General features: G+C 33.8%; 1 protein-coding gene across 1 annotated transcript in view; it reads right to left on the reverse strand.

The window, feature by feature from the left end:
* Positions 1–1,721: 1,721 nt before the first annotated feature.
* Stt3b (STT3 oligosaccharyltransferase complex catalytic subunit B) overlaps positions 1,722–19,642 on the reverse strand; it is a 110,764-nt gene continuing 92,843 nt past the window's right edge. Inside the window, exons 9-16 of the mRNA XM_047530602.1 lie at positions 18,482–18,636; positions 16,202–16,413; positions 14,410–14,597; positions 13,403–13,574; positions 12,217–12,390; positions 9,687–9,800; positions 6,362–6,574; positions 1,722–3,359 (exon numbers count right to left, since the gene is read on the reverse strand). Coding sequence (XP_047386558.1) covers positions 3,279–3,359; positions 6,362–6,574; positions 9,687–9,800; positions 12,217–12,390; positions 13,403–13,574; positions 14,410–14,597; positions 16,202–16,413; positions 18,482–18,636 — 1,309 coding nt within the window. The 3' untranslated portion in view covers positions 1,722–3,278. The remainder of the gene's footprint in view (positions 3,360–6,361; positions 6,575–9,686; positions 9,801–12,216; positions 12,391–13,402; positions 13,575–14,409; positions 14,598–16,201; positions 16,414–18,481; positions 18,637–19,642) is intronic.

Genomic DNA, 19,642 nt, shown 5'->3' on the forward strand with positions numbered 1-19,642 from the left:
ACTAAACAGAAAAATCACTATGCACCCTCCAGAAAGGGATAACTGAATGGAGTAACAAGAACTGATAAGGATGTGGAAGCAACAAAAACTTTATATGCAACCCAGCAATTCCATTTTTGGGGGCAAATAACCACAGAAATAAGTGCACATAAGCACCAAGACAGATGTCAAATAAGTATTATTTATAATACTCAAAATGGAAACTGCACAGGTCCGTCAACGATAGAATGGATATCTGAGAGAGTAAGCTTGAGAGAGATAAGAGAACACTACATATCAATGAAAATAAGCTTACTGTTGCATGTAAGAACCTGTATGATTTTTCACAAATACTAAGCAAAAGAAGCTAAATATGAAAAATACATATCCTATTTAGTCCATTTACATAATTCATAGAAGCACTTAATACTTAAGTGGTAAAAGCATAAATAAAACTACCATAAAAGCTAAGAGTGATTACCTTCTGGACCAGGAAGTGGGACAGGAAAGTTTCTGAGAGTTATCGTGAGGAAGTTTCTGTAATACTAGTACTGTTCTGTTACCCTGACTTGGGAGTCATGGTTACAAAATTGTCTACTTTGTGGTAACTTCACTAAATTGTCCATTTTTACTTCTATTTCATAATAAAAATCAGTTGTCATGATATTTCATTACTGCTTGGTGTTTTCTCAATTTATTACCATTGCAATTGCAGACTGACACTGAGATCTACTTCATTTAACTATTTTATTTGCCTACTTCAAGATTATGAGCAGCAGTTCCAAGAAAGAAAGTTATGATTAGTTGCACAATGATGTAATGTGCTTAACACTACTTCAAAGTGTTTAAGTTGGAAATTGTTATATTTAAAAACAATTTTTTTTAGAAGTGCTGAGGATGGAACCCAGGATATCCTGCATGTGGTAGGCAAGAGCTCTACCACTGAGCTACACTGCCAGCCCTAGTAAAGAAATTTTTTAAAAGGAGCAGCAGCTCCAATTTTATAATCTTACTGACTATTGGCTATGGAAACAGTAGTGCTCAGTAGTACTCTTCTGACCTCTTGGGTCATTGTTTAGGCACTCAAGTGAATTTTAAAGTTTGAGAACTGCAAACTCGGGTTAACAGTGTAAGTATAAACAACTAAATTTTGTCTTCAGACTTGCTGCCTTGATGTCTCATTTACTGTACCAAAAAATAAAAACAATAGCCCAAGCACTATTTTGCAGTCTAAAACTTCAAAGGTCATGATCTTTGAATTTAAAGAATATTTAAGCCAATTATTCTATATACAATGTAGTCAAACTATATTTTCACTTTTATGCTAAAATAAAAAGTTCTTAAAAAGTTACCACATGGCAATTTACTGACAAGTTACATTGAACCAAAACATTGTTTCCTAAAACTTAAAAGCTAAGGGTTCTTTCCTGTGCAAAATGAAAAAATTCTACACTAAAGATTTGTTGATTAAATACCAAAAACTTCACGGTGTATAGTTTGTCAGATTCCTTAACAGGGATAAATCTGTTCAACTAGGTTTCTTCCCCCTTCCCCTGCCCCCTTCTCCCCCAAAAGAAAAATCAAAATAAGATCTTCATTCTGGGCTAAAAAGAAGGCAAAATAAGATAGCTGGTTTTAGTTGAACCGATTTTCCACACCTTTTGTATAAAACCTTTATAAATGTGAACAAGGAGGTTATGTTCTTTCAAAAACAAATAATTTGTAAAAGACAACACTTAACACAAAATTTGAATGAACTTTATTCCCCTACAGTCAACAACTTCTCTGCATTGAATTTTAAAGCAACAAAGTAAAAGAAAATCCCCCGAATGACAAGGTATCAGAAATCCAGATTTAGTTACGCTTTATTTGTGAAAATGTTCAGCCATTTTATTGTTCTGTAAAAGAACCATCATCTGGGTCAAAAATGAATTCTATAAATCAAAGAATATTCTACACCTTGAAAAAGAAAATCAGCAGTAACATTCTCACTGAACATTGTATATTACATTGTTCTTCATAAAAGGTACATACTATTCTGCACTTTTCCACCAAAAGCAGTGGTGTTATGCTTGTCATATAAAAAAAAATTATATCCTGTGGCAGGAAAAACCCTTTCTCTTCCACTTTTACTAAACGACTGGAGAAAATTTTCAAGTCTGTATAAAGTTGCCTATAAGCTGGAAAGTGAACATGTTCAATCTCCATTTATATTTTAGTGCATTTTTTTGACAATTGTCACATTTTTAATAAAAGTTAAGAAAATGCATATAGCACTAAGAGTGTTTCATCAAATGCTTAAGGTATTAAAAAATATGGAGCAGAGAACAAAAATCACCGTGATGAATGAAACTGTTATAAAATGAGAAAAATCCAGACAAAATTTACAAATCCTCTGTCATTTTAAAGAGTCACAGAAGGTGAACTTTGGATACCTATCCACTTTTAAGATTTTTTTTTTGTTGTTGTTCTCCTTAAATCTTTTGCATGTAAACATAGTGCTAACCTCAGTACTAAGGTGCCAAACCCTATCCTGGTAAGCAACATTCTCTGTAGTTGCTATGATTTCCAAAGGATATAAATTTAGCCCTTGAATGACAATGTATGAAACTTGCTCTGTAAGTACCTGGTGAAAACAACTGCTAATAGCAGTAATAATGTGTCAACATAAAAATCTATTTGAATCAATTAGCTACTCTGAGGTCCATCTTTGAAACAGCAGCTTCTTATAGCAATCAGTAAGCAAGTGAAAAATGTACATTTGATGAAACATTCTTTGCATTGGAGAAACATGAAAATAAATACAGTTCAAGGAAGTATAATTATTTTTCTAATACCTTTCTCAGACCTGTACTGGTTTACCAGTTCAAGAAGTTCTCATCACATTTTTTTGTCTTTTGTATTTTACATATTGCTATTTGGGTAATTCAAATAAAATGCAGGTCTTGTAAAATAAAAACATTGACAAGAATGCATGTGCCAGGGACCAAATTAGAGGGTTCTTTGGTGCAATTAGTCCAAATTCTCAGATTTGAAGGATAATATGTACCAATAAAAAAATCTGCTGCTAGTCATTTTACAGCAGTGCTCTGTCTTGCTTCACATTACAAATCAGAAACAGCTGTTCTCTATAATCCAAATTTTATTTTTTCAATCAGGCATTGCCAGAAAATTTTGTACATTAACCTGGACCAGTGATGGTTCTGTACCCTCTGTTGCTGTGAAACATGACATGAGCTAAAGGCAAAGACCGGTTCTCACAAGGACAACTGCTTCAAGTCAAGAACCAAAACAGTGTTTTAAACAGTCTTCTTAGATATTTTCTTGCCTTTCTTAAAAACTAGCTTATTTTTAATGTAGCCACGCTTCCTTTTGGTAGTCTAAAAAAACAAAACCAGAACATATGATATTAGTACAGATTTCTTATGGTTAAAAGAAAATCTATCTACATACATATTTATTATATTATGATGAAGACTGTCTTAATAAGGCCCTTAGCTCTTGTGACTGAACTCCTTGAGCAGTTAGTAAGTACTAACTATTGAATGGATGAATATGAGTAGGTCCCTAACTTTAACATGCAAGGACTACCATAGCACGTCTCAAATGCATTCTTCACCATCAAATGAATGAATACCCACCTCCCTTTTCAACAAAATGCTTAGCTGCAATAATTACTTAAATTTCCAGTCATGATACAATAAAAGAAGGGATCATAAAATGGTAATGCTGCTTCTTAGCCTCTAAGGAACCAGCTAAGTGTCAGAAACATAAATTAACTTAGTAACTTTTAGAGCCCCAGTTTTCTTATCTGTAAAATAAGGATGATGATCAATTCACAAAACTGAAAGACAAATCACTTGGCACATTCTCTAATAATATTTTAGGAAGGAAAGTAAGTACTTCAAAAACACATGTCTTGAGTTTCATGGCTCTTTTTAAAAGAAAATGCTTTTCTTAATTCAGCATCTCACTAAAATACTTCGAACAGATGTTTTCTGTTGTAAGAAACAAATTACTGCAAAGGTGGTAGAAGAAATCATTGCAAAAACATTTGCTATGCTAGAATTCCACAGGCTATATTATACAAGCATGTGTTTGTTGATTTGACACACATGCCTACATATTGAAGGAAGCAACAATTTTTGGGAAATAAATAGCTGAATGCACTATCAAATGCTGGGTTAACAGAGGCTCAAGAATCAAGACCTGTCCAATTCAATTTTTACACTTAAATACCACTCTTAGAGGTTTCAGAAACCTAGGATAAATACAGCATCATCTTCCTTCTATTCATGATGTTTACTTCAAAACAATTTATAATTTTTCTAACAATGATAAGAACATAAGGCAAAATGCAATCCCTTGTTGAGGTTACACAAATTAGCTGTTAATTTTTTAACCACAGTACAAGTTATCTTACCTTATTTTATTATGGTAAACATAAAAATGTCAGATGGTGCAATTTTAAAAACATAAACCAAGCCAAGGAGTTCCTTTTTTCTTATTATCTACAGCTTTCTAACATGAAAACTTTTCTATAAGATCTATGCAAATAACTATGCAACTGAGTCCTCAGAGTGTTTTTTCCCCCTACTGTTAAGAAGTCATGCCACAGAGTTTTTTTCTGCAGCCCTGGACTACAATTTCTAGCACCTCAGCCATGCCAAGTTTACAGTGGCAGGAAAACTCCTAAAATGTCTGTTGTATGCACACCTTCACCCTCAAAGTGAAAACCAGGGTAGGGAGAGGAAAGTAAACAAGAAGCATTCCTTTATAGTGCTAGTACCAAAAGAATATAAAGTCATGGAAAACAAAATAAAAATTCATGTTATTATCTACTAGAATATGTTTGGGTACACAAGACTAATTTTTATTTATCCATTCACACTTGCTTATTTTAGGGAAATGATGGATGGGAAGACAAAAGGAGTCAGATTAAGAAAATTCACTGTCTTTGAGATCTCTGTTATTCAGATTGCAAATTCAACAGCCTTCTTCCCTTTATCTCTCCCCCAACCCAAACAATACAAAAACATAGATCTTAAGTAGGCTTGGATGTCTTAGGAGTAACTGCTTTTAGACCTAGCAGCATTTGCTCTGCACAGGCATACCTCATTAGCTTTCCCATTCTCATGCCTGTGAGAAACTAGATCATTTGATTTCTTTGCCATCTGGCATAAAGATTGGTAACTGAATTTGACATAACTGACACAATGAAGGTCAGTTCTATGTGACACCTTTAAATACATTATTCTAGATATGGTAATCTTTTTCTGGGAGAGAAAGTATTCATATAAAATTTGTATTTAAATATCACAGTTAATATTTAACACTTTTATAGTAAAATTTGAAATAATCTGGAGTATATTTTAAGCAATAAAGGGATAAGACAATTAATGATTTAAAATAACTGATGTGAGCTGTGGAAACCTGAGCATCTTTTAAAAATTAAGACTGAAATCAATCTAATAATAACCAGTATTATAAGAATAGAACCTTATAATACAACCTTAACATTTTACCTGACAGCTTATTATTTCCCATCTTTGACAGCTGGGCAACCTACATAAATATTCTTTTTTAGTAATCTTTTATAGAAAAAAATTAGAGATCTATTTGGCTTTAACGAGCAATAATGACCTCTAATAAAATACTTCATATATTATTAAATATTTATTACAAAAGGACTGCAGTAGTCTCATCATAATTCCTGCCTACAAGTTTTGTCATAATAATTACATTAAAAAATAATTATCTTGGGCTGGGGAGATAGCTCAGTTGGTAGAGTGCTTGCCTTGTAAGCACAAGGCCCTGGGTTCGATCCCCAGCACCCCCTACCCCCCCCCAAAAAAAATTCACAAACAAAAAATAATTATCTTAAGATAAACGATAATTTTTCTTCAAAAGAACTCACCCATCTAAAGCCTATTCTTTATTTGTGAATAATATAGTAACATAATACTAAGAATGGAGAATGAAGATGCAATGTAAATTTGCTTTGACCAAAGATGAGGAACTAATCACAATTAAGCACTTGGCATTTTTACTTTCAAATAGGTTTGGAAAGTGATAGCCAAAGATACATCTTACTTTACAAATAAATCTTACTAATGGCAATGGCACACAGAAAAATCTCAGCCTAGTTCACTAATAACCACCATGCTATCTAGAAAAAGTTGCTGCTAGGGATGGCTTAAGTACACAGTTTGAAAATAATTCTCCTAGCCAGGCTAGCCTGATACATACTTTATATATATAAGCCATAGCCTATAAGTCTGGCAAATGGAAATTCTTTAGCAGTTTTCAGTCATTTTTCTCATACAGAAACTAACCAACCTTGAATCATCCTTTCATAAGAATGATTTCACTTGAAACCCACCTTCTTTGACAAATACTTCTGTTTTGGGAAAATGTTGGTGACTCGAGGTTTATGATCTAGTGTCTCCCTGTTATCAGGTGCTTTCACTTTATATATCCTGACAAGCCAGTGTTCTGATGTAAAGGCTTCCTCCAAGTGCTTGAATTTAATGTCCTTATTTCCAATTTCAGCATTACGTGTTCGGTCAAATCCTGGGGGTGTACGAAAATCCAGCTGCAAAAATAACGTTAGTATTGGAAAACTTATTCCATGTTAGAAAGTAATAAATGCTATCATTTGAGTAATACCTTTTCCCTTTAAATTAAGAAAACAGAATCAAGAAATGTATCTTAACAGTTCTCATGCTGATAACTAGACAGAAAGCAATCAGGAAGAAAAATTGAATCAGAATACGAGGCTCCTTGAGTGGACTGGATAAGCAGCTTATTTAAAAAAAAAAAAATCAATGAAATCCATCAAAAACTCTTTTTTAAAAATTAAGATTTTTAAAAGAGTCCCTTTTTTATAAGTATATAGAGAAAACCACAGAAGGCTTTTCTTTCCTGCCTCAGGGTCTTATAACTATCTGTTTTCTCCTGCCTGGCATGGCCTTCAATTCATTGCTGGCTCCTTTTTTAGCCTTTGACCTCAACCTATATAGCATCTCTTCAGAGAAATACTTTTTGAGACTGGTGGTTTAAGTCTCTTCCACTGTCCTACAGAACCGTCTTATTTTACTCTATTGCATACACTGTTAACATTTTATTTATTTTTAAAGTTTCCTATATCCTAAACTAGAATGATGACTTTATAATTCAAAGTATACCTGTATTTCAAGTGTTATTTGTTAAATAAATGCACAAGTAAACAGTGGTATTATACCCTGGAAATGAGAACTACAAAGGAACCTCAACTAGTTGATCCATGGGAGGATTTATGAAGAATAGAAAAAGAAAAACAGGGTGGGGAGAGGGGACTAAGAAATACTCAGAACAAGTTTATGTAGCATACAAACTTAGCATAGATGAAGTCAACTTAGAAACAGAAATAAACCTTCTATTCCAAAGAGTAGATAGTTTGTTTTTGCTTATTTACACAACATTAAAAACTACACTTCATATTTTAACTATATCTCATCTGTAAGCAGAGCAGGCATCAAAATAATTGCATGCTAGAATCGTGGGGTTTTTTGGTTTGTTTTAATTTTAATTTTTTGTGCCAGGAATTGAATTTCGGGGGCACTCAAGCCCTAAGCCACACCCCCAGCCCTATTTTGTATTTTACTTAGAGACAGGGTCTCACTGAGTTGCTTAGTGCCTAGGTTTTGCTGAGGCTGGCTTTGAACTCCTGATCCTCCTGTCTCAGCCTCCCAAGTCGCTGGGATACAAGCATGTGCCACTAAGCCCGACAGAATCATGGTTTAAACTGTTGATAAACTTAAGTGAGAGGGGAAAAAAGCCCTTCAACACAAACATTAGCAGAGAAACTACTCATTTACCCCAGAAAACCTTATTTCTAGAGTAACTAGTTGTTATTACTTTCATAGTTTGAGACACCAACCAGTAACCCTCAAAGAAACAAAAACACAAATAAAAACAAATTTAAATTATTGTGTTATTTTTTTGTTTCTTTGTTTTTAAAGCCACCTCCAGAGTAATTCCAGTTAAATAAATGACAAAGCCAATGACCAGTTGTATAAATCTACCTTGAAGCAAAACAATGAGTAGGAGTAGAGTGATAAGCACGCTTTTCTAAAAACAAGTGTACCAGCCCCCATTAGCCATAATGTTGTATTTTTCAAAAGGATAAAAATTTCTTTCACAAACTGAAGCCTAAACAAACCCCTTCCATTTACAGAATTATCTTGATCTCTAGTGATAGCAAAAAATTAAGTAATTTTTCCTCTGCTTTACAGGGTATCAAACTTAACCAGAGAGCACTATGAAATTAGTTTTCACTGAGGCTTCAGTATGGTGGCAACAACTTGGTATTATAGTCATGTAATAAAAGAGCTATTAAAAAAATTTACAAATAGTTGGGGAAGAATGTAATTTTTTCCTCAACTCTCATGAGTTCTTAGTTGGGATGGACCCCTGTTAACAATGGATAGATTAAAAAAAGAGAAAAACAAGTTGAATAATACATGTAGCATACATCACGTGAGAAATTGCAATGAAAAACTCAAAGCAATGGCTTAGAACTCTGGCTTATATACCACATTTAACTAAGAACAGTTAGGTTTGTGGGGAAATGACAAGACAAAGGAAAGTGGTTTTAAGCCTCCAAGATAACAAAGTATGGGAAGGTAAATATAAAGGAGAAATAAATGGAATAAGGTTTGTTTGCAGATTCCTCTAGTGCCGTCTCTGGGCTGATAAAAGAATCTAGAGCTTTCCTTAATATATAAAGCAAGCTTTCCCTTCATTTGTTGCTTCCTAATTGCTTTTATTTTAAAAATAACTTTTATGCCACAAATGCATATCTTGGGTGTGACATATTCTGGTTTCCCTCTAAATCAATTTATGAGTCCAGTACAAGGAGAACAAGCAGAGTCCAAAAAGAACATATGAGGGTTACATGACTTGACAGAGCTTGACCTAAAACACAGGTATTATGACATCAAATTCATTATTCTTTCTTCTTTTTTTTCCCCCTAGAGACAGACAGATTTATTTAGGAAAGGAGAAACACATTCAAGGGAGAATATGGGCTATCTCAAGAGAGAGATGTCCTCTGAGGTAAAGCATGGACTACACAATCAAGGGAAAATGTGGCCATCTCCAGAGGGAGAAAAACCCCACTGTTCGTTCTTTCTGCCACAATGCCTCTCTGTACATGCATTTTGCACATCCTTAAGCTTTTGTTCCACATCATTCTGAATTATTAGGAAACTCTAATCTAGAGAGTTTTAGCTATCTGTGATAATGGAGAATAGATAGAGTGAATGTCTGAAGTGACTATGTTATTTAACTCTTTAAGAATTTTTTCCATTAAATAGCAAAGTGACCTACTTAAGACTATACTGTTTCCTAGATGGAAAACCTTGCCCCTGGAGAACAATGCCTTCCAAAAGCAAAAAGTCAAAAGACAGTATGGCAAGCAAAGGTTGGATTTGAGCTAGTGTCTAAAACATATTTTGGAAATAAGTCCCTGATTTTAATTTTTTTCCCCTAATTTCTCACATTAGAAATTTCAGAAATCTAAATTTAATGAGATGGGAGAGAATCTTTGGCTAAGCATATTTCTCTATACAGCACAATAAAACAGCATTATTCTATTTTCTAGAGGCAATTAACATTATTCTTTTCTTCTGAATAAAGATTATAGAAAAATTGATTTAACTAACCTGCATTTCTCCAAATCTGTAGTATGACATTTTATACATAAGGCAATTCAACAAAGTGGGGGATCCTGCTTTGTCTACACGGAATTCTCCCTGTGGGGTGAAATAGTCACTTTCCTATAAGAAAGAAACCAGAAGTTTCTATGTCAGTTCAGTTTAACACATCCAAAGCTACAGGGTTTCCTTTGTGTATTTCCCCATAGGAACCAACTTTCGAGGTATAGTCATAAAGTCATTCATTTATCTCCATCCCTAAACTTAATCCCATCAGATGTTAAACCTGTTATAAAGCCTTAATAATTTTAAAAGTATAGTACCAACACCATGGTTATAATATCAGGTGGGGCTGACTCCAAATGTCCTCATCCTCATTCATTTTCACAATTTTCCTAAATTTTCCCAAATGAACTCTAAAATCAGCTCCTTTTTGTTGGAGAGGAGAATGTTTAGAAAACTAATAATAGTTCGTAGAGCTATTTTTAGTAATAATTTTCATTGGGTTAATTTATAAATTAACCTTTACAAGGAACTTTTTGATACTCCAGTGAAAAAAAATATAATGTCTGAATATAAAAATGTATTCTGATGCAAAGATTTTTGGTCCAGGTACATATTCAACAGAGATACTTATATATGGGTGAACTAATAAATGTAGAAAGCTATTTATTGCATCACTGTTTGAGGGGTGAAAAACTGGCGAATACATAAAAGTCCATAGATAAGGACAGGTTAAATAAATCAAGTATATAACCACATCACGTATATTACTCTGCAAATGTAAAAACAAAAAAAGGGAATATATAAATGGAGCTAATTAAATACGTATTTTTTTCACATACTTATTTCTATATGGTGAGAGCACTTAAAAATCTTGTCAATTTATAATCTTATCAATTTATTCACTTCAAGATTACCCTTTTTTGTGGGGATACTTTTATACTTTATTTTTGAACCATGTAAATGTATTATCTATTCTCGAAGTTTAAAAAGAATTTATAAAGCACAGAAATTTAGAGTTTCTATATAAGCATTCAGAGCATATATGTGAAAATAATGATCTGTCATGTCATACTGCTAAGGCAAATTCACAAAAGAAAATTACACAGTGGGAGAATAAAATTTTAGATTAACTTCAAATAAGAAAATGGTGTTTATTAATCACAGCCAAGGAAAACGTCATGGTATTTACATTGACAAAGAAATCTGGGGTTTTACTTCAGCTCTTTCACAAGCCACATGCATGCATATGGTTTTCCCAAAGAATTCTTTTGTCTCAGGAACAAATCTTACTATCATGTTCTGTGGATTCCTCATGTGGAGCACAACTGTGGATACCCATTTTCTAAGAGTTCACAAATGAATGGGAGAGATAAGATAAAATCTAACTAGGAAACAGGCATATGTGATGATAAACAAAGACAAGGGTGCACCAGAAAAGGGCTTTGGAAAAGTGCCAAGTGTGTGAAAGGGAAGTTAGTCTAAGAAAAGGGACAACAAAAAAACATGACAGGTAAATCAAGAAAAGAAACCACAGGCAAGTTTCAAGAGACAGAGCAGACTGGCAGAGTGGAAAAAATTAGTAGGGGGTGAAGAGACCAGCAAAGGAACGTAAAGCATAGAAAGGCTTGCATTAGAAGATAAGTAGTTTGGACTTTATACCAATGCATCACCAAGAAAATATCTATTTCATACTAGACACTTCGAGAAGTTTCATCTACATTACCACAAATTTCATAATACCAAATGAGTTATTATTGACATTTTTATTAGTGATGATCTAATCTTGTCTTGGTCACCAAACTCCAGATCCTGGAGTAAGAGCTGGTGTTCATTTATGTTGACTCATCCAAAATAATTTGCCTATAACACAAGCTGACAGTTTTAGTTCTGATTCAGGTCTGTCTGGTTTCAAGGCCTTTTCTTATCATCTGTTGAGGACTTTTAAGCCAGGAAATGACATGATCAATGTCACACTACACTGGGAAAAAACAAGACTAAGGCAAAGATAGCAATTTCAAGGTTACTGTCCTCTTTCAGGACAGTACAAGGTTAGAAATAATGAAAATGTAAAGAAAGGACTGAAGTGAGAGGGTATGAAAAAGTAAAAGCAAGAAAACTTGGGCAAGGGATTGCTTTATAGGGTAAAATGGAAGTGTAATCTTGAGGCTACATTCTGAGATATGCATCATTAGGCAATCTTGTAATCATGCACAGGAATATCATAATATACTTACAAAAATCCAGATGGTATAGCTTACTACACACCTAGGCTATGTGGTATAGAAATTACTGTCAATATGTAATCTGTAGTTAACCTAAATGTCCTTATGCAACATGTGACTTTATCAAGGATGAGTTTCAAATGTTCTAAACCTAGGAAATGCTTTTAGTATTTTTAATAAATAGTAAACTTAGTCTAAGTGACCTCTTCAGGGGATAGAATAATGAAAACAAATATAATGCAAAATTAAAAAGATAAGATTTGGACATTATGAACTGTCTTTCACATACTTGGGATTATTTAGTTTCTTACCCGAATGTCTTTTGGATGTTCCCCTTCAGCTATCCTAACCATCCAGAGAAACTTGTTGATATCATCACCAGAATAGCCAATAACCCCTCCAAAAATAACCAAAACATAATCTACATCGAGAGTCCTCATGATTTTATAGGCTGCTGTTTCATTAGAAGACATAGCTTTTCCCACCTGCAGAATAAAATAAAAATGTACATTTTTGTTGCATGAGCCTTACTTGGAATGTTTTTGCAAAAATTATTTCTATGATATCAAAGAATTTATTGAGATTTATAAACACGAACAACTCACTATAACCGACTTATAACAGAAATGTCAAAATTTGAATACATGTTCTAATATTTTGCTAACAATTAAGTTCTATGAAATTAACATTTAAAAATGAAAGGAGACAAGTTTTATGGTGTGTGTGGTACTAGATTGAACCCAGGGTTTTGCACATGCTAGGCAAGACAGAGCTACATCCCCAGTTCTTTTTAAATTTTGAGACAGGGTCTCTTCGCTTGGTTGCGTGGGCTGGCCTCAAACCTGTAATCCTCCTGAGTAGCTGGGATTAAGGCACATGCCACTATGCCCAGCAAAAGGAGGCAAACTTTAAGAGACAATTTCTCACAACTTCAGGCCAGGCCTTTAAATGATCTTGCTAGCACATATATATATTCTTCACCCCAGCATAGCAGACATTTGATCACCAGCTATAACACTAATACAAATAGAATTCATGTAGTTGACCCATTTATCTATTCAAAATCTTTAAAGAACAGAGAAGTGATTACCTTAATTTATGTAATTTGCCATTTAACAGTGAACATAATTTTCATACCCATAAAATACAATGCTATTTGCAAGTAATTTCTTTAAAGTTTATAAAATGGAAAATATAATAAACATTTAAGGTTTCAGATTTTGCCTAATTCTCCAATAAGCTAAATATATTATAAAGTCTACCAGAAACAAGTGTATAATTCTGAATTATACCTAAATAAATAAATACCATTCTTACAAACAAAATGAGTATATCTTCAAGTTACATTATTAAATATATGTTAAAAAGAAGTACTTTGAGAACTGAGCAATCAAAGAGTACTTTCACTCTCATATTTTCTATTTAATCACAAGTGAAGCCTGACTGAAAAGGAATAAAGATTTTCTTTAACCTTTTCTAAAAAAGTCAAATGCTTACCAGTGCTATGTGGCTGTTATTCCAGGTATTATTATCCACCAAAGTAGTTCTATTAGCCATTCCAGCTATTTGATAGCCATAATCCCACCAAGACATTACTCGGGCATGTTCATCTGTATTTTGCCTTAGCCAAAAATAAGCTTCTCTAAAATCATCTAAGATATTCCTGGTGCTGAAAAGAATAATAATATTTTAAATAACATATAAACATGAAGGAGATAATTTAAAATCTTGAGGTGTTAGACTACTGAATAATTTCACATTTTAAGGATGACAGTTTCTAAAAAAAAAAAAGGTAAAAATGAAGAGAAAAACCAGTGCTTCTCAAAGTAATGTGAATACAAATCATCTACAAATCTTATTAAAAAGTAGATTCTATAGATAGTTCTGGGATGGGCCTGATAGTTTTGCAAGTCTACTAAACTCCAGTGTGAAGCAAAAGTGGGAAGGGGCAAAGGCAGTGTGTAAGTCAACTGTTAAATTTTAGCTGTATGAGAATCATCTGGGTCTGTTTAAACCAGATTGCTGGGCTCCAATTCATCGATGATTCATTAGGCTAAGGGCAGAATCAATGAATTAGCATTTCTAACAAGTTTCACTGTAATGATGATGTTGTGTCTCCAATGGACACATTTTGAGAAAAAATGAGGTACACTGAAAAATATTTTGAAAAAGAGCAGCATGAAATATTACTTCAAAGCTGGAGAGAGAGAAGTCATACCCAAAGTGGGAAAAACACAAGTAGACTGACGGACTGGGGGTGTAGAAAGTATAGTATGTGGGAGGCCCCAAGTTTCATCCCCAGAACCACCCCCCCATACACACACACACACTTGAAAAAGAAATAAGGAAGAAAGGAGGGAGGGAAGGGAGAAAGAAAGGAAGGAAGACTGATCCAAATTCGGGGCTTCACAAACACAATTCTATCTTTTGGGACAAAAAGTTTATGTTGTGTGTGTAGGGGAGGAGGGTGCTCTAAACTCTTTCTGTAGCAGTTGTTTTCTTACCCATCATGATTATAAGAGGCCAAGACCACACTTGGACTGGAGTAGGCATTGCTTGTGACCCAAGTACAGTGCACTGCAAACATCATCAGTAGCATCAGCATCAACATGGTGACAATGCTTTTTATATTGGGACCTAATCCCTCTTCAGTTTTTTCCTGTTCGGTTACATGTTTCCTCACTTTACCTGCCTGAGGATACAGAAAACTGGTTAGACAAATTCATCATTTGATTTGCTTCCTATGACATTCAGGGGAAAAAAGTTGGGCAAACACTAATCTATCAATTTAATTCTATGATTCAGAAAACGTGTAACTAGTAGATATTCTTCTACAGGTTATGAAGTTTTCTAAAACTTAGCAAAGTAGATTCCAGAGTCAATTGTGAATCAAAGTTTCCTGGGATTATACCCAGCCCAGGAGCTGATCTCAGAGCAAAATAATCTCCACTAAGAAGCTACTTTTGAAATCAGTTATCCTTATGTCTTAATTAAATACAAAGGAGATAAGCAAATAGTCCCAATTCTGACAATATAAAAATCTAACAAATCCTTAGGAAATCTTAAATTTCACATCCTGAAAATAGCAATGCTGTTCTGGGGTTGTAGCTCAATGGTAGAGCACTTGCCTAGCACATGTGAGGCATGGGGTTAAAAAATAAAGGTATTGTGTCCATCTGTAACTAAAAAAAAAAAAAAAAGGCAATGTCTAGTTATAATCCAAACTATGCAGGACTTTGGTATGGGGGGAAAAAAGTGCACTTACCAAATTAGCTTTCTAATTCCCAAACCCTAAAACCAATAGACTTGCTAAAACCAAGATTACCTTAAACACACACTTTTACCACCACCACCACCAAAAATCTGGTGAGAGAGAACAGGTAACAGATGCAAACTCAAAATTACAAGGCTAAGATTAAGACACCACCAAAAATAACACAAACTATATAAATATATATATATATTATAAATAAAACAAAAATCCCAAAAGCAGGTATGTCAAATCTTCATGAATTTTATTGATCTTATAGTTAGGAAAGAAAGAATTTCAGTTAATTTCTACAGTGGGAAGTTTCACTGCTTACTTATTTTTTTGGTAGATTTTTTTTTTTTATAATAACTTTATTTTATTTAGTTTTGTATGTGGTGCTGAGGACTGAATCCAGCACCTCATGCATGCTAGGCAAGTGCTCCACCACTGAGCAGCAATCCCAGCCCTCTTTACTTACTTATTAGTATCTACAAACCTAGTTGATATTAAAATAGCAAAGTTATATATCACACAAGATTTGCTTTAAGTCTTTTTCACACAAACTAACTTGCTTTGTTAATTGAGAGACTAAAGGTTAAAAATGAATTACACTGTATAAGTCAGCTACAGATGGCCAAAAAACTGGAGGCTTAAAAGAAAGTCAGTTAAATATCAAATTATCATTTAAAAAGTTTGTAATGTATATGGTTCTTAAAAGATAAGCACTCATCCAAGTGGCTTAAAGTCTCATGTAATTTAGCAAAGCACCAAGTTTTTGCTGTAAAAAAGCTTATTAACAAGTCTTAAGTATTCAGGTAACAAATGTCCCAAAAGAAAGAATTCCTTGTCTGATTACATTCTATTTTCTTACCCTGAGCTAAAAGATCGACTGGGATTCAAATTTTGAGGAAAATGTTCTAACCAGACAGAAGCATCACAGCTTGTCTAAATCCTCATTTAATCACATTTCTTAATACATATGGTTCATATTGTTGTAGAAAAATTAAGAAAGCTCATAAAATTTTTAAAGGCCTTAGATTCCCCACCTTATCATACAAATTTCCTGGGTTTCTTTTGTCATCCTCATCACTGCTGTCCTCCACAGGTGGATTTTCCCTTTTCATGTCATCCCCCAAATAGTGCTCAAAAACATTTGAGAAGGCAATTGCAGATAGCATACAGACGACTGGAGTCAGAGTCAACATCAATCGCACCATCACTCCAGCAAAGTAGACAGCACTGATTGCATACAGAGCAACTGCAAAAACAAGTTCTCTTACAACACTTCAGGGGAAAAATGTTCACAGGAAATTAAATATTTAATACCACAGTTTCAAACAAATCTAAAAGTAAAGTCTCATAAATTACCTAATTGCTTCTATATTAAAACTGATAGTCCTATTTAGAAATTAGAATTAATGTTGACTAAAACTAATACAGCAACAATTTGGAGACAGGTACCATGATTCATATTTAACTAATTATATCTATAAGGAATCAGACTAAATCACTTTGTCAATAGCATCACATATATTATAAAATCCTTAGTTGACGGATGAAAACATATTTCTAAATTATTAGGCACAAGTTAACAGAATCAAACATAGTCCATGAAAAGCCACTGTCAGCTCTTGGCATAAAGCCTGTTTTAAAGGAAAGTGGGATGAGAAGACCATTATATTATTAATCAAAGGAATAATCTATAAAGCCACTGTCAGGAAACTTTTTTAAAAATTGCAAAAAATTTTTCAATAGCCAGTGTCTTCTAGATATGTGCTAATAACCACAGGAAAAAGTTCTACCATTCTGATTGAAGGTTATTAACTTTACAAAGTCAAGGAGTCATTTGAGCTCATAAAATACTTTTCCTAAGTAAAACATTTATTATACCATATTCTTAAGCGTACAGCTCAATGACTTTGTATATATGCATGCCCTATGTAATTACCACCCATGATGATCAAGGTATACAACATTTTTCCACCTTCTCATGTCTCTTCTCAGGTAATAACTGCTCCCTCCCCTATAAAAAAAAGTAACCACTATTTGGACTTTTAAAGCATGAACTTAGTTTTCCTTATTCATTAACTTTATAAAAACATAATCATTTGTAAATGTTCTCTTTTGTACTGACTTAATTTGGCCATACTGTTCTTTTGTTAATTGCTATAATGTATTCCGTTGTACAAATCTATAAAAATATATCTATCCATTTTATTGATAATGACCTTTGGAACGTTTAAAATTAGGGGCCATCCTGGATAAAGTTGTTCTAAGCATTCTTAAATATGTCCTTTGGGGAATACATGCACTTTCTTCCCCTGGAGATATACCTAAGAATGGGACTGTTGGGTCATGAAGTGGGGTTATGTTTAAGTCTTTTTGAATGATGCAGTAAAACATGACCTTATTTCAGAGTTTATGAATCTAGATAAACTAGAAAAAAATTAGTATCATATTTAGTTAACTCATTTGGGTGCTCTGTAATAGTAACCAGAAATGACACTTACGGTCCAAGTCCCCGTATTATAAATTAATGGCCTGTGTGACTCTGGACATGTTACAAAGCATTTCTCAAGGTTAGTTTCTATAACAACCACAGCACACTTCTTGTAATTATTAAATTATGTAAAAGTCATTGGTTTGCATGCCCCGCCCTCAACTGTATTGGGGACTGAACCCAAGGGCACTTTACCAACAGTCACATCCCCAGCAGGGGTCCCCAAGACAGGGTCGTGCTAAATTGCCCAGGCTAGCCTTGAACTTGTGATCCTCCTGCCTCAGCTTCCCAAGTTACTGGGATTACAGGCTAGGCTTTGTATTTTGAATATCACACCCTAAATGTTTGGCTTTTAAATATTTGTGTATCAGGTCTTGTTAGTTGGAAAAATACACAAATATGTCAATGAAAGAGATGTAATCCTTATTCCAATATAAAAATGTACTGTACTCTGAAACGGGGATGATGGATGACCCAGAAAACTTCTTCCTACTTAATCAAATCTAACTTAGAAAAGGAAGTCAAAATTATACTGTCAACAAATTTTTAATTTTTAATTTTCAACCAGACTACAATAACACTAACCTCCAAGAAACCATAAAAGTGAACACAAAATTCATGTACTAGCTCTAAATTAGAAGTTAATAATTAGAATATACATATTGAAAATTCTATTTTCCTTGGCTAAATACCTATGCACATTAGGGGGGAAAATTTATTCTGAATATATCAAGGAAAAAACAAAAAACCTTGAAGTGAATAAAAAAAGAAGAATTGAATAAATATTTGTTCCCAAATCAAAGTATTCATTAAAAAAATCTCTTACCAAATACTCTTTCATCGTTGATATTTTTGATGCAGAACCATAGGCCTGCTGGGAAGGTACATACAAGAATATGTAGATCAAAGAAGAAAGACACCCAAGTCGTAGGTTGATGCTCAGACACTGATGCAATAATTGGAATGTGTATTTTTGCATACCTGATATCAAAAAAGTTAATATTATTTACAATTACATAAAACATTTCTTTTTTCTTTTTGAGACGGTCTCACTATATTGACTAAGCTGGTCTTGAACTTATAGCTCATGGTGATCTTCTTGCTTCAGCCTCCCAGTTTTGCTGGGACTACAAAAGGTGTTGACAATACACCCAGCTAAAAGTTCTTTTCAGATGAAATTTTCTTGGCCTGTAGATATGGTTCTTAGTCCTCACCTCTTCTTGTTTAAACATGCATTCTAATGTAACCAGCTCTAGTGGAAATAAATCTGTTTGATCCACATCAATAAAACTAAAGCTAATGTGCCCTCCATAAAACGAAGAATTATCAAGGGCTAATCACATGACTCTGGCTCTGATTTCTAATACAAAAATATTTGCCCAATAGGAATTTGTTCTCCAGTTTATCTCCATCTCCTATATTTTCCTAAGTGAATTTCACTACCTTCTGGACTTCATTTAAAACAGCATAAATACGTTACCTAGTAAGATATAATGCCACAATGCCTTGCTTATGGTATGGAGGCAGGTGAGGGAAATTAAAATTATTCCTGAAACACCCTGAGATTCCAAAGTAGCTCAAATTTTAGAAAGTTAAGAGTAAGGATAACTAACAAAAGTTAACCTGGTAGTTTACCCTAATCAGAATAACCCACTATGACTGACTCCCTCAAATTCTCTGGTGATCCACAGGCTGAATTTTCAATGCATGCTTACATACAAATTATGTAGGAATGTATATGTCCTTCAATTGGACCAGCCCTTTTGGTATCACAGCAGAAGACATGCGCATTCAATAAACTGTGTAAGGTTTTTATTGGGTCATCAAGAAAGTTAACAAAGAGCAGGAAAGGAGAGGGGGATAAATGGTCATTAATATATTTTCTTATTCCTACAGAAACATTTTAGAGACAAGAAGTTTATTTGAACTACTCCAATTTGAAACCAAGATTTTTTCATTAATTCATAATAACAGCACTTTAAAATGA

Source organism: Sciurus carolinensis, chromosome 17 (assembly GCF_902686445.1).
Source record: "Sciurus carolinensis chromosome 17, mSciCar1.2, whole genome shotgun sequence".
Lineage (NCBI taxonomy): Eukaryota > Metazoa > Chordata > Mammalia > Rodentia > Sciuridae > Sciurus > Sciurus carolinensis.